The sequence below is a fragment of the Vulpes vulpes genome, chromosome 4, assembly GCF_048418805.1.
Source record: "Vulpes vulpes isolate BD-2025 chromosome 4, VulVul3, whole genome shotgun sequence".
NCBI classification, from domain to species: domain Eukaryota; kingdom Metazoa; phylum Chordata; class Mammalia; order Carnivora; family Canidae; genus Vulpes; species Vulpes vulpes.
In genome coordinates, this window is record NC_132783.1 from 22,626,675 (window position 1) to 22,641,762 (window position 15,088).

The 15,088-nt window shown below is 59.8% G+C and overlaps 1 protein-coding gene across 1 annotated transcript in view; it reads right to left on the minus strand.

The window, feature by feature from the left end:
• LOC140598517 (adenylate cyclase type 1-like) overlaps nucleotides 1-15,088 on the minus strand; it is a 36,008-nt gene that overhangs the window by 4,534 nt on the left and 16,386 nt on the right. The window contains exons 3-4 of the mRNA XM_072755340.1: nucleotides 3,748-3,906; nucleotides 3,248-3,393 (exon numbers count right to left, since the gene is read on the minus strand). Of these exons, the coding sequence (XP_072611441.1) occupies nucleotides 3,248-3,393; nucleotides 3,748-3,872 (271 nt within the window). The 5' untranslated portion in view covers nucleotides 3,873-3,906. The remainder of the gene's footprint in view (nucleotides 1-3,247; nucleotides 3,394-3,747; nucleotides 3,907-15,088) is intronic.

Genomic DNA, 15,088 nt, shown 5'->3' on the forward strand with positions numbered 1-15,088 from the left:
TCCGGGCCCCGAGTGTGGCCGCCAAGACACCCCAGGGCACAGCCACAGGCACCACCCAGCGGCACCCATCACTAGCTCGGGTGCATGGGTCCTGGGGAGCTGCGACCTCGGGGAGCCCGCCGGGGGCCCCAGTGTGCACACTGTGTGGTGCCACCACAGACATGCGTGCAGCCAGGGTGGTGCATCACCACCCCCCCTCCGGAACGCAGCGAGAACATAGGATGGGTTGGGACAGCAGGCCCAGCTCCTTCGAGGGCAGGACCTCCGCTGCACCCCCCGCCCCCCTGCCCCGCAGCGAGGCCACGCACTCCCTCTTTGTCGTTCTTCCCTGGACTTTCCACAACAATAGTGTTTCCTCAGAAAACAAGTCAGAGCCAAGGTCACGAGGAAACATGCCCGTTTTGGTGCAGACTCTGGCCGCCTGAGCCTGTTTCTTGACCTGCCAGAGGGCAGGCTCGAGGCCTGGGTACAGAGCCCTGGGTGCGGGCCAGCCGTGAAGCCCCGAGGGCGCACCTAACATCTCTGCTCCAGCTTCCCGGTCTGCGACCCACAACAAGGGGGTCACGGCGTGCTGCCAGCAGGAAGCACCAGAGTCCACGCAGAGACCCAGGTGAGGCAGAGCCGCAGGGAGCAAGAGGCCCTCGCGGGAAGTCGGGAGGCCTGGCTGGGCTGGCTGACCCCAGGCAGGAGAGGTGACCCCGACCCGCTCTGCTCGCCACCAGGCCTTGTGGGGATGTGGGCATGACGGGGGTGGGCAGGCAGTAGAGCCAGCTTGGGGGCCAACATGGACTTCCCTGCTCTGCTTCCATCCCGCCAGCTGAAACGAGGACTCAAGGACCAGAAGCCCCAGCATCCGAGCTGGCACACGTGGCGATGACGGCAGGCAGGCCGGAACAGGGTCACGGGTCTGGCTCAAGACGATCATGAAGCTGCCACGTGGGCTCCCACCTGCCTGCTCTCTGGGTTCACTTTAAGTGTAAGAAAGCTAACCTCTCTCCTGTTCAAGCAGCCACGACCACGGATTTGTACAACAGCACGATGCCCACGCTGACTCACAGAGGCCCTGAGCGCACACACATGTGACATGAATTTGGGGGGCTCAGCGGTTGAGCGTCTGCCTTCAGCTCAGGGCATGACCCCAGGGTCCCGGGATCGAGTCCTGCATCGGGCTCCTGTGTGGAGCCTGCTTCTCCCTCTGCCTGTGCCTCTGTCTCTGTCTCTCTCTCTCTCTCTGTGTTTCTCATGAATAAATAAATAAGCCTAATAATAATAATAGTAGTAATAATAATAGTAATAATACATAGTGGAAAAGAGATGCCAAAGTCATACCTACAACCATTCGTCCAGAAAACCGAGAGAGCCAGCCCTGGCCATACACGAGGGTGCCTGCGCAGGACTCAGGCATGGAAATGAACGACCGGGACACAGGGCCAGTGAGAGACCCCATCTCAACGGGGACACGGGCCCCGGGGGGCAGTGGGGACAGTGCCTGTGGGCAGAAGGGCCTGCCCAGCAGGGTCACCCAACATCCACCTCCCCAGCTGCCCAGCTGGCATCCTGGCCCAGCCTCGGTGCCTGTTCCCCGCCCTTCGGAACCACCAGCCTTGTCACTGCCCTGTCTCCACCCCGGGGGCAAACCCAAGGTGGGAGGCCAGGACCCGCTGTCCCCGGCAAACAGACAAAGGACCAGAATCGGCAGGTGTGCACGGCCCCACCTGGGAGGCATCCCGCACTGCAGACAGAGGTTCAGGGGTCAGGGGCTGGGCCAGGAATCAGGGACGCGGCCCTGTGCTCCCAGGTAGGGCAGGAATCCAGCAGGGACATCAGACAACAGGGAGGGAGGGAAGGGCTGGCGCGCACGAGCACATGCATGCGTTCTCATGCACACATGGCCATGCACACGCATGTACACTCACTCAGGGACACTTACAGATGCACAAGAACGTGGTAAGAAAGGGAAGCTGCCAGGGGCCGTCAGGACGTGGGAACCCAGGCTGGGCAGGTGGCAGATGCACCAGAGAGCTCACGCAGCCCGTCATCCTGACTGCAGCCACGCAGGGCCTGAGAGAGATGGGCAGGAAGCTTCCCCCCAAAACCCCACCAGGAAACACGGACATGGGGAGACCCTGCCCCCCGTGGGGGGGGATGGTGAGGACCATGCCCGCAACCCCCACCTGTGCCCCCAGAACCCACCTGTGCCCTACGGCCCCCCCTTCTGTGCCCCCTGCCCCTCACCTGTGCCCCCCAACCCTCGCCTGTGCCTCCATCCCTCGCCTGCACCCCCACCCCTCGCCTGTACCCCACGACCCCTGCCTGTGCCCTGAGACCCCGTCCTGTGACCCCAGACCCCACCTGTGCACCGTGACCCCCCTCCTGTGCCCCCCGCTCCCCGCTTCTGTGCCCCTCGCCCCCCACCTGTGCCCTGCATCACCCACCTGTGCCCAACCCCCACCTGTGTCCAGCGCCCCTTGCCTTTGCCCCCAGCCCCTTGCCTGTGCCCCCTGCTCCCTGCCTGTGCACCACAACCCCCACCTAGTCCCCATGAACCCCGCCTGTGCCCCACGTCCCCCACCAATGCCCCCTGCCCCTCACCTGTGCCCCGCATCCCTCACATATGCCCCACACACCTCGCCCGTGTCCCCTGCCCATGCCTATACCCCGCACCCCCCACCTGAGCCCTGCACCCCCTGCCTGTGCCCCTGCCCCTCGCCTGTGCCCCGCACCCCTCGCCTGTGCACTGTGCCCCCTTCCTGAGTCCCCCGCTCCATGCCTGTGTCCCCCGCTCCTTGCCTGTGCCCCTCACCCTACCAGCCTGTGCCCCGCGCCCACCGCCTGTACCCCGTGCCCCCTGCCTGTGCCCTGCGCCCCCTGTCTGTGCACCACACCCCTCGCATATGCCCTGAGACCCTCCTCTGTGACTTGAACCTCTTGCCTGAGCCCTGGAAGAACTAGGCCCCCTTAATCACACCCAAATCCATTTCCTTGGGCACAAAACCCTTGAGGGCCCCCATGCCAGTCACGGGCCCTCCCACATGCACAGCACCCTCAGCCCTCAGCAGCCCCACCCCTGACCTGTGCTGCTGGAGAGGAGTTGAGGCCCAGGAAGGTCAGTGGAGGGAGGGTGGTTGCAGGGGGCCCCGCCCCCGAGAGGACCCCGGGCTCTGCCTGGGGATCCAGGAGCCCGTCCATCCCAAGGGCCTGGCCCAGGCCCAAGCAAGGGGGGCCCCGTCCCCCTCCCGGAGCCTACCTTCTGCCGGTGAGACGGCACGATGAAGAACGTTTCGTGCCGTGTTGTGAGTTTTCAGGAAGCTGTTCCTCTTGTGCCCATGATCCGGCACCACCTCGTAGTCACCATTCAAACACGCCAGCGTCATCCTTGTGATGTGGACCTTCCTGCAACACAGCAGCCCCGCCATGCCCAGGGCGGCCCTCCCCGCGGGTGCATCCAGGACTCAGGCTCCCCATGTCAGTGGCAGCCCAGGCACTTGGACACACAGTGCCAGGAGGAAGCCGGCGTGCCCTCCGGACTCTGAGGCCACGGGGCCTCCCTTCCTCACGTGAGTGCAGGGGACGAGCAGAGAGAAGCGACAGCACCAGGTGGTCCGAGCCTCGGACCTCCTCTCCGTCCACTGTGGCTCCTGCAGAGGCCGGGGTCCTTGGGCCCCCCCGCAGGCCCCTCCCAGGTGGCTCCGAGAAGCACCTGCACCAGTCCTCTGGCCCGGAGCGCATCGCCTCCCCCTGACTCACCCAGGCAGGCCAGCGGCCTCCATGACACTGGCCAGGATCTCGTCGTTGGACCACACGTCGTATTGCCACTTGCGCAGGCCGAGGACCCCGCAGAGGACCCTGCCGGTGTGCAGCCCCACACACATGTTCCTGTACACCTCAGTGGCCTCGGCCACCGACCTGCAAAAAACAGGTCATGGGCATGAGCTGGGCCCTCGTGTACACCCATGAGGAGAGGCTCTCCTGAACAGGCGGGAGCACGGGGTCCCCGCCCGGCTCTGGGACGCACGGCCACAGTCAGGTGCCGGAGGGAGTGCTGAGCCAGGTGACTAGCCCCTCTGCCGCCCTGGTCTGTCCACAGGTGGCCCCCACAGCAGGTGTGTCCAACGGGCCTTCCGCATGAGCCCTCGGCTCCTGCCTCCTACAGCCCCACCCACACCCCACGTGAGACGATGGGGTGCCCGCCCGGCCCCCTTGGGCTCCCCCGTAGACTGCGAGCTGGCCGCAGGGATGTCCAGTTCTGACCATTCAGTCTCCAGAGGACAGCGGCAGCCACCTTTTTGGACCCCTCCAGCCTCCCTGCCTGCAGAAAGGAGCTCCCGCATATCCCACGGGAAGGCCATGCTGGTGGCGGCCTGTCCTCTGCTGGTGTTGGGGAGCCGGAGCCAGATGGCTGGAGGCAGACGCCCCCACCCCGGAAGAGCCGAGGGCCGGACCCCTGGGAGTCAGCCAGCCCGCGTTCCTCAGCCACGCTTGCCAAGCCTCCAGCCAGCAGGAAGCCCTGGGCTCTCTCCCAGCTCTTCCAGAGCGCTCACCCTACTGTCCCCATCGTCCCCAGTGGGCAGGCAGGCCAGGACACCCATGCAGGCCAAGGACAGGGAGCCCTCTCCCAACGTCCCCTGTCCCCAGGCCTGGGGTCCAGGGATGGCACCAGAGGCCACTGCCAAGCCTCGCCCGTCTCCTGGGCGTCAGGGCGTCCTCCCAGAGACCAGCCCGGGGCTGCAGACCCCCACCTCCGAGGAGCCCAGGAGTGACGGCACTATTCCTGCAGCCGGCCCAGGTCCTGGTACCTCAAGGGTGATGTGTGCCCATCAGCACCTCGGCAGGGCGTGCCTGTGCCTCTGGCTGTCTCTGGACCCCAGGTGTGCGACAGCCACAAGAAGGCAGGGAGGTGCCCACGGGGAGCCCTGGGAGTGAGCACGCTGCCCGCACGCCGACCTCCAAGTAAGGGCAAAGCCACTTAGCAGGTAGCGGCCAGAGGCCACAGCCTCCTAATTACAGGCTGTCAGCGGCAGATGTGTCCTTCATGAAGGTCCCGCCGCACAGCCTCCACCCCTCCCAGCTGCCTGGCCGCGGGGCAGGGCAAGGCACAGCGCACAGCAGACTGGGCTGAAAGCAGCGAACGCCTCACCTCGTCTTCTAACCTCCAATGTCCCGGCTGCCATTCGCCAGCTCGCGAGACAGAGGAGGTGCTGCATGGACTTGAGCGTGCTCCAACCTCAAGCCCCCTGAGGGGCACCCCTGGAGCTGGAGCCAGGCCTCTGCGATGACGACGGGACAGCGGTTTCTGAGACCTCCACCCACATGTCCACGCTGGGGGACACAGCGGCCAGCGAGGCCCGAGGGGCTGCAGGAGGATCCAGGCAGGAAGGCCGCACGCGGGGCCTCATGGACAAGCTCTGACCCGCCGCCCGGCGGAGTGGGCAGCCGTGGGGCCCGGACCCATGACGACAGCCAGAGCGATCGCTGGGAGGAGGTGCGGACCACCATCCACCGTGACTTCCGTTCCTCCTGAACCGTCCGCACAGAATTCCCTTTACCCAGCCCTTGAGAGCTGGCTCCCGGCTAGGATGAGGGTCCTGTGTTCCCAGAGCCTCTGCCCACCGGGGGGGGGGGGACCGCACAGGAGCCATGTCTGTCAAACCGCAGAGAGGCCGTCAGCCCCGCACCGACTCTGCAGGCCCAGGCAGGCCCAAGACGGCCCCGTGCCCGGTGTGGCTCTGGGCAGCAGGCGGTCATCGTGCACGTCGGCTCCTGGTACTGGTACCGAGGGGACTGCCCAAGGCAGCACGATGCCCGACCCCGTGGGCGGGGTGGCCCTCCCTCCACGCACAGATCTCGGGGTCTCCACCGAGGAACCAAGCCATGCAAATACTATACACAGTTCAAAAAATTCAATTGAGGGACACCTGGGAGGCTCAGCTGAAGCGTCTGTCTTCAGCTTAGGTTATGATCTCAGGGTCCTGGGATCAAACCCCATATCGGGCTCCCTGGTCAGCATGGAGTCGGCTTCTCCCTCTGCCCCTCAACTTGCTTGTGTTCACGCTCTCGCCCTCTAATCAATTTTTAAAAATCAAAATAAATAAATAAATAAATAAATAAATAAATAAATAAATGTCAAGCAGCGATGCTCAAAACGCAAAACCAAAATGAAATAAGCCCTAAGGGTGACACCGTCGGGTGGGCGACGGCATCGGGATGGCGACCGCGTCCGGGTACGGCGACTGCGCGTCCAGTGGGACGTCAGCTGCAGACAAAACAAAGAAAGGCCTCGAGGAACCCAAAACTGCACGTGGGGTCCTGTCGCACGTTTCGAGCGGGCAACATCCCTCTGAGCCTTCGATGCACAGAGACATGAAAGAGGGAAAGGCCGTCGCCAGCGCGGGGACTTCCAGCCTTGGGGAGAAGGGACGTGCGGGTGAGAATCAAAGGAGCGGAGTGACTCAGTGGTCGGAAAGAGCAACACAAACACAGAACTCGCAATTATTCTTCTAAAACACAGCCTCACCCCTGCGTCCTGAGACGCCGGAGGACAAGGAGCTGGAAAACCAGTTCCCGTGGATGGAAGCAATTGCTGCATCTGTGTGCGGGGGGGCGTCTCGCTGTCCAGGGACATGGGCTGGGGGCGGCCTCGTCCCTGGAGGCAGACAGCACCAGCGGGGAGGTCCCAGAGCAGGGGGGATGCATCCAGGCACAGCGGGCACCCACAATCCCAGGAACGCCCGGGACGGAGGGGCCAGAAGGCGGCTCCGGGGCGCCCATTCCTCAGTCGGAAAGCACATCGGTGACAAAAGCCAAGCGGGCACCGTTTTTGAGGATCACCAATCAGCTGACGTGTGAACCTTCTTCAATGTAAAGAATCACGAGCCAATAAGTGCAGGAACAATGATGGCAAAAGTTCACCGCAGTAAGTTGCCAAGCGCCCCGCTTTCCGGGCAGCTGCCACGGCCCCCCATGGGACGGACGTCATGGGAAGCAGCCGGCAGGTGGGTCGCATGCATGCAGGGACCATGGAAACCATGAGCCTTGAACCACCTGGGAGCCGGCCAAGGGGCACGCCAGGGGACGAACAGGGAGACCGGCGGCACCCAGGAAGGCTCCCCAACATGAAGGAACCAGGCAGGGTCCCAGCCCCAGGGGCCGCGACGACCAGTCCCGCTGTCTCCATGGTAGCCCAAGGGTCTGGAGCCCCCACCCCACCCCACGTGCTCTACTTGCCCTGCCGCCCAGGCTGGCTGCCAGATCACAGAGGAGGGGACACCGGAGCCAGGGTCCACGTACCGACTGTCAGGCCCATTGCCCGCCTCGCCCTTCCTCTGTGGAAACCCCGTGAAGGCCCCACCACGCAGCCCAGCACCCTCTGTGCCCCGCATGCCTTGCCCTGCCCTCTACAGGGTCTGTGGGGCCGTGACCAGTGGCACGAGCTCCGTGCCATCGGACAATGCCAAACATACATTAAACCCAGACACGTATCCCGCCTGGAACAACGCTGCGAAGGAGAGAACACCTGACATGATGAGCAGGTGCCACAGCCCAGAGAGACCCAGAGCTTCCATGCTGGCGGTCCACAGGGTGGGTGACAAAGGCATCACGGCGGCCTCGTCATTCTCGAGGGAAGGGCTGGGGCCCAACTGTGAGCACAAGGTGCGGTGACATCTAGAACCCGGGAGGAAAGCCGCCAGCCAGAGGGGCTACAGGGGTCAGGTGGGGCCGCTGTGTCCTCCCTGCCATCATGCATAGGTGAGTCCACGCAACACGTTCCCCAGCCCCCGAAGGCAGGGCTGGACCTCTCCCTGCAGCTTCTCTGAGCGTGTCCCCAGAAGCACGCAGGCACCCCCAGGGTCGCCAGGTGCCCCCAACCTTCCCGGGGGCCCACACCCCACAGCCCTGAGCTGCCAGAGACGAGCAGTGATCGTCTCCTCCTGAAACGAAGCTACATCTCTGCACACAGAAGCAGGCGAAGCGGGGATGACCAGGTGAGTGACCCTGGGGAGGAGGACCCCAGGCCCCTGGGGGACTATGCACTGGAGACAGCCCGGCCCCCGGCCCCCACCCCCAGGGACTGCGCACTGGGGACCGGGCACCGGGGCAGCCCCCTGGGTACCACGCAGCAGGGACAGGGGATCGTGAACCGGGGCAACCCGGACTGTGGCTGGGCTTCCACCCACGGGAAACCCCAGTGGTCGCATTCCACACACCGCCTGCTGTTTCAGGGAAGTGTTTATTTCCTGCTCATTAGGGAAGAATTAAATCGGGCTCATCATAATGCAGGAAGCTCCAAAAAATTAAAACTCAGCGAGAACCCACAGCCCTGGGGCCCTCGTCCCCGCAGCCCACCCCCGACGGCTCGTGGCTGCATGTGCACATGCTCTGCAGCCGGTTTGTGCCCCTGGCCGTCATGCACATGCCTCCACAACGTCAAGGCTCGCCCGGGGGGACAGTCCCCCAAGCCGAGGGTGGACGCCGCCTGCTCTGCCCCCTCCTCCCTTGGGACAGCCGGGCCGAGTCCTGACCACACTGCCCCATGCGGGCCCCTCTGGCTTGGGACACTCCAGGCGAGCCACCACGTGCCCCACAGCCTGCCTGCGTGCAAGCCTGACGGCACAGGCACAGCACGTCAGCACGGGCCAGCTGGGGACGCAGCTGGGGACGCAGCTGGCCGTCGCACACACTCCCTGCCCGCAGCATGCTCCGGGAGGAGGCCACCTCCGGGGATGAGGCCACCGCGGCTCCTCACATTCACTGGCCAGGAAGCCAAGGCGCGAGGAGACCCAAGGACGCCACTGAGTCTTCGCGCTGCCTGCTGAGCCCAGGGGAGCCCGGCGAGGAGGAGGGACGTGGGCACACACTGCAACGAGCTCTGGCTCCCAGACTGGCTTCTGTGGCCACACGCAGAGGATCCCCGGGCACTGGAGATGGACAACCTCACCCTCATCGGTCCTCATGGTCACCTTCCGGCGGCTCCCGGGGGAGCACAGCACCGCGGCTTCGGCCAGCCTCTCCGTGTCCTCACCGCCCCGTCTTCCCTCACAATCCCAAACAACACGCTCCCTGCATTCCTATCCAGTGGGTCGGGGGGCCAGGAAGGCTCCCCACTGCATGTGCGGCGGAGACTGTGCAGACTGGCCAAGCCCGGGGCGAGGTCCCAAGGTGAGCCCCCACGTGGACATCATGCGCCCTGACAGGCAATGCCTCCCAGGCTTGTCCAAGCTGGCCGACTGCGCTGGACCCCACGCCAGTCTAGTCCGAGTGTGTACGCCTGCTGTGTGCCAGGCACAGTCCGCCTGGGGGCTGAGAACCGACCAGAGTGCACCAAGCTCCGGCCGGGAACTCCTGGGGCGCAGCCCCGACGGAGGATGGTCTCCAGCTGTCAGCCCCGAGGGGCGCGTGGGACCCAGGCCACCTCCAAGGCTGGCACAGCCAGAGTCTGGGCCTCCGCAGGGAGCCTGCACGCTCATGGAGCAACGTCTGCTTCTCCCAGTGGGGCTGCTCTCCCCGCATCCAGAGAAGAGCCCTGTGGTCAGAGCAGATGTAAACCTAAAGTGGCTCAAGCAATAAATACTGTGTCCATCTGCGGTCCGCCGGGCACAAGGGTAAATAAACCTCCGGAGACCGTGGAGACCAAGCCAACACGCTCACCCTCGGTCTCACTGCTCACAGCGACCCTGGTAAGGCGGGGTGAGTCTGGGTGACCGCATGCAGGTGCACTCACGGGGCTCATTCATCGCCGGCTGGCCCGCCCTCCTCCCTGCAGAGCACCCACACGCAGACCCGCTGGTGACCCGCACAGGCTGGACCCCACTTTCCCTCTTCTAAAGGGAATGGCTCGTTTGCCCAAACATAAATGGCAACAATGCAGAACAGGGTTTATAACAAGAAGTGAAACATGCACAGCAGCAACCTCACAAAGGCCAGGAAGGGAGGCACATGAGGAGGCACATCCGCGAGATCCTCGGACAACGTCAAGGAACCTGCCGCAGACCCTGGAGCAGCCAGCCCAGTGACAGAGCCAACGGTGCACACTCATGAGCCAACAGAGGTGCAAGGGCAGAGTCACAGAACGCACCCCCTACACCCACAGAATGGCAGGAAAAGTAAAACCACGACACAGAACAGATGGGACAAACCAAACCCGGGCCGACGGCACAGCACAGCAAACGCAGATGGTCAGATTCGAGGGAGAAAAGACAAACCCAGCCCGTTAGAGAAAGACATGAACCCCTTGGGGGAAAAGAAAGGGGGATGGAAAAGACATGCTTCCCGACAATAATCAAAGGAAAGCTGGAACGGCTATGCTCACACAGGATGTTAGGTCTCCAGGTAACGAGGGTCATTTCTTCATGAAAATAGGGGATTAGGGGAGCGTGGGTGGCTCAGTAGGTTGAGCATCCAACTCTTGGTTTTAGCTCTCCCTCTGCTCCTCTCCTGGCTCACAGGCACACACACACTCTGTCTCTAAAAGACCAGAATGGGACCGCTGGGTGGCTCAGTGGTTGAGCGCCTGCCTTTGGACCACGGTGTGACCCCGGGGTCCTGGAATCGAGTCCCATATCGGGCTCCCTGCAGGGAGCCTGCTTCTCCCTCTGCCTGTGTCTCTGCCTCTCTTTCTGTGTCTCTCATGAATCAATAAAATCTTAAAAAAGTTAATTCATCAAGAGGACCTAAGAACCCTAAATGTTACAAATCAAATAGCAGAGCTCGAGAACACAGGAAGCAGACAGATCTCTAAGTATGTCGCAGACTCCATACCTCTCGATCAGGAACTGAGAAACCCGGGAGCCAGGACATAAGTAATGACGCAGAGTAAGAACATGAGCAGCCCGTCCCCAGCCAGCCTCAGCGTGTGTACACAACACCCCAGAACACAAGGATGGCACGGAAGCACAGTGCATCTTGTTGCTCAGTTACTGAGGAGACCGTGTTCTGAACCGTACACTTAAGAGGACTCAAATTTTTGATAAAATGTGTTCTCTGACCACAACAGAATTAAACGTGAAGTCAAAAACAGAAAGACCTTTAAAAAATTCCCTCAAAAAACATATCTCTAAATAAGCCATGGGTGTAACCACAATTAAAAGGGAAATTAGAAAGCATCTTGAACCAAGGGGAAATGAGGACACAGCGTCGCAGCAACGCGGGGATGCCACCTTAGCCAGACACCTGCCTGGTCTGCGGCACCAACTCTTCACATTTGGAGGGAAAAGATCCTGATCAGCAGTCTCAGCTTCCATCTTCCCAAACTACAAAAACAAGAGTAAAAGAAAAACAAGGAAAGCACAAGAATCACAACAATAAAATATCAGAGAAAAACAATAAAACAGAGAAATCAATGAAACCAAAAGCAAACTCTTTACAAAAATCGATATCATTGATAAACGTGCAGCCAGAATGATGGGGGAGAGAGGGAAGATACAAATTAGCACAGTCAGAAAAGGAGGAGATGATGTCACTGCTGCTTCTGCAAGTATTAGAAAGCTAAGAGGGAAATACCATAAACACCTTTATTCTAACAATCTCGGTGACTTAGCTTACATGGACAGATACCTTGAAAGACTATGAAACACAAAGCTCACTCTGATATATGTACATAGGCATATCGTATATGGATATATCACATACATATAAAAAAAAAACGATTCTAGGGACCCCTGGGTGGCTTAGCAGTTTAGTGACTGCCTTCGGCCCAGGGCATGATCCCGGAGACCTGGGATCGAGTCCCACATCGGGCTCCCTGCATGGAGCCTGCTCTCCCTCTGCCTTTGTCTCTGCCTCTCTCTCTCTCTCTTTCTCTCTCTGTGTGTGTGTGTCTCATGAATGAATAAATAAAATCTTTTTTAGAAAAGCCCTGATTTTTTATATATATATATATATATATATAATAGCCCTATTTTAAAAAATTGAACCTGTACATAAAAACTTCCAGGGGTGCCTGGGCAGCTCAGTCAGTTAAGTGTCTGCCTTCTGCTCAGGTCATAATCTCAGGGTCCTGGGAGGGAGCCCCCAGTTGGGCTCCCCGCTCAGTGGGGAGCCTGCCTCTCCCTTTCCAGCCTACTTGTGCTCTCTCATGCTCTCTCTCTAATACATAAATTTTCTTAAGAATTTTTTAAAAGTTTCAGAAAGAAAATCTCCAGAAAGTGGAACAGGAGGAAACATGCCCAAACTCTTCCAGGAGACCAGCCTGACCAAGATTCCACATGAAGACGACATAAGGAAAGCCACAGAATAGCATCCTTCAGAAACATAACAGGAAGGCATCTAAAATAATTTTAGCCCACATGCACATACTCACACATGGACACCTGCACACATATACGTGAACAAGCATGTCCATATGCACATGTGTGTGCACAACTGCATACGCACATGCTCTCATGCATGTATGCAATGCACTCGCGGATATCCATACACACGTGCATTCCCCCCCCCACACAGCTATATGGACATGTCCCACCACGTCCCACTGCAGCCCACCCACCACATCGCTCCCACGTGTGCAGCACCCGCTGTCTGGTGTGCGCACTTCTCTCGATAAAGGTATTTAAGCCAGAGTCCCAAACACAAGCACATGTCCTGGTGAAAGAGCCAAGTAGTGAATAAAAAGGGACACATCTTATACACCAGCAAACCTGACAACCTAGAAGAAATGAATAAATCCCTACAAACACTCAACCTACCAAGACTGAATCAAAAAGAAACAGAAAATCTGCAGACATTTCTAGTACAGAGACTGAAGCAGTGATCAAAAGCCCCCAACACAGAAAAGCCCAGGACCGGATGGCTTCACTAGTGACCTCTACCAAACGTTTGAATAAGATCACCAACACTTCTTAAGCTCTAAGAAAGCTCCCAAATTCACTCTATGGGGCCAGCATTACCCTGAACCCAAAACCACTGGACCTGACCAAAAAAGATGATGATCTTTTTTTTTTTAATTTATTTATGATAGTCACAGAGAGAGAAAGAGAGAGAGGCAGAGACACAGGCAGAGGGAGAAGCAGGCTCCATGCACCGGGAGCCAGACGCGGGACTCGATCCCGGGTCTCCAAGATCGCGGCCTGGGCCAAAGGCAGGCGCCAAACCGCTGCACCACCCAGGGATCCCCGATGATCTTTTACTAATACCAATACCCCCAATGATCACAGATGCAGAAATCCCCCCAAACACACGAGCAAGCCACTTCCAACAGTACATTAAAGGGACTGGACACCACAACCAAGTGGGATTTGTTCCCAGGATGCTAGGATGGTTCGATATCCACAAATCGATGGATGTGATGCATAGCATTAACAGAAGAAAGGGTAGAAATACATGATCCTCTCAGCAGATGCAGAACAAGCATTTGACAGGACGCAACATCCTTTCAGGATAAAAACTCCCAACACGGTAGGTGCAGAGGGCACGTTTCTCGACACAGTGAGGGCCGGGGATGCCAAGCCCACAGCACACATCGGCCCCGACAGTGAGAACAGGAGAGCTTCTCCTGCAGGGTCAGGAGTGGACAGGGAGGCCACTCCCATCCAACAGCATAAGTCCCAGACTCAGCAACCGGGCATAGAAAGAAAATCACACACTATCTCCTCTGCAAATGGCTTAGTATCTACAGAAAACCCTAAAGATGCCACCAAGAACTTGTCAGAACTAATAACTGAATTCAGCAAATTTTCAGGATGTGAAATTAACACACAGAAATCTGTGGTGTTTCTGCACACAAACAATGAATGCTCAGAAAAGCAGAGAAAATAATTGTATTTACAACTGCATCAAAGAGAATAAAATACCCAGGAATAAATTCAATGAACAAAAACAGGAAGGCAAGTCTAATGACTTGAGAGATGTTTGGAACACGTCCTGTCCCCAGAGTAGGTCCAGCAGATGTCCACCGCGTGAGCCCCGAGTGGGTTGCCGATGCAAAAGGATGGTGACATCGCAGCTGGGGTGCAAGCCCGGGAGGCCCCGCCTGGGCCAGGGGGAGCCCAATGTATCCTGAGCTGATGAAGAAAGAACGGGACAGGACAGCGAGCCCCCACATCACACATTTCATCCCGAGAACAAGAGCCAGACCATGCATCCCTGGGACAGCCTCTCTGCCCTCCACCCTGCGGTCAGGGAGGCCCACATCTGTAGCCCCCACCCCGAGCAGAAGTGGGCCAGCCAGCACACCCCTCCCTCACACTGGGGATGCCATGGTCCACACGAGAGGACACTGAGAAGTGGGCTGCACTCAGAGTCACACGCCATGTAAGTAAACTGGCGGAAGCCAGGGAGAAGACATCTGCCAACCGTGTACCCACGGAAGGACAAGCTAAGACTCTACAGACTCCTGTCATCCTGGGGTCGGGGGCTGTTGTAAGCGACCCAAGCAGGGGCGGGGGTTGGCGGTAGCCTGGTGGCACTGCTGACCACTGAGTCACTGAGGGAACACATCCCCTCCGGGACCAGGAAAGACAGATTCGGACAGTGGGGGGAGGGCACACCCCTCACATCAGCAGCCTGTCTTCAGAGCCCCAGTGGCCAGTGAATCCTCATCCAGAAGATTCTTCGTGGAGGGGCAGGGGAAAGTCGCAGGCCCTGGAAAGCTTAGAGCAGCACCCAGAAAGCCCCGGGCCACCAGGCACCCCGGCCTCGGACAAAACACATGTTCTGACTCTAATATGTGAGCTCCACACGCCACACGGGACTCGTCACCCTGACTCCTCCATCAGGCTTCCCCAAAACCACAGGTGTCAGGGAGGGAGGAGGTCCCGGAGGCTCCGGAGGCCGAGCCTCAGCTGCTCCCCAGGGCACGAGGCCCGCACCCCTGCTCGCAGGCTTCCAGGGCACCTCATGGCCCGGCGCGCCTGCAATGGACAGAGCCGACCCCCCCCTTCATCCTGGTGAAAGACCCAGCAGCCTTCCCCACACGGGGTCCAGCAGAGCCCACAGCAGCGGGTGCCTCAGGAGAAAGGCCTCCAGTGCCAGCCCGGTCAGAGCAAGTGGCGAACTCCCAACTGGGCATCTCAAGATCCTGACCAGCCTCCAGGAGACTCCGGGTGGAGGGCGGGGGGCAACGTCCAAGGGCCGCATGCCGGCCCCCTCAAGGCCC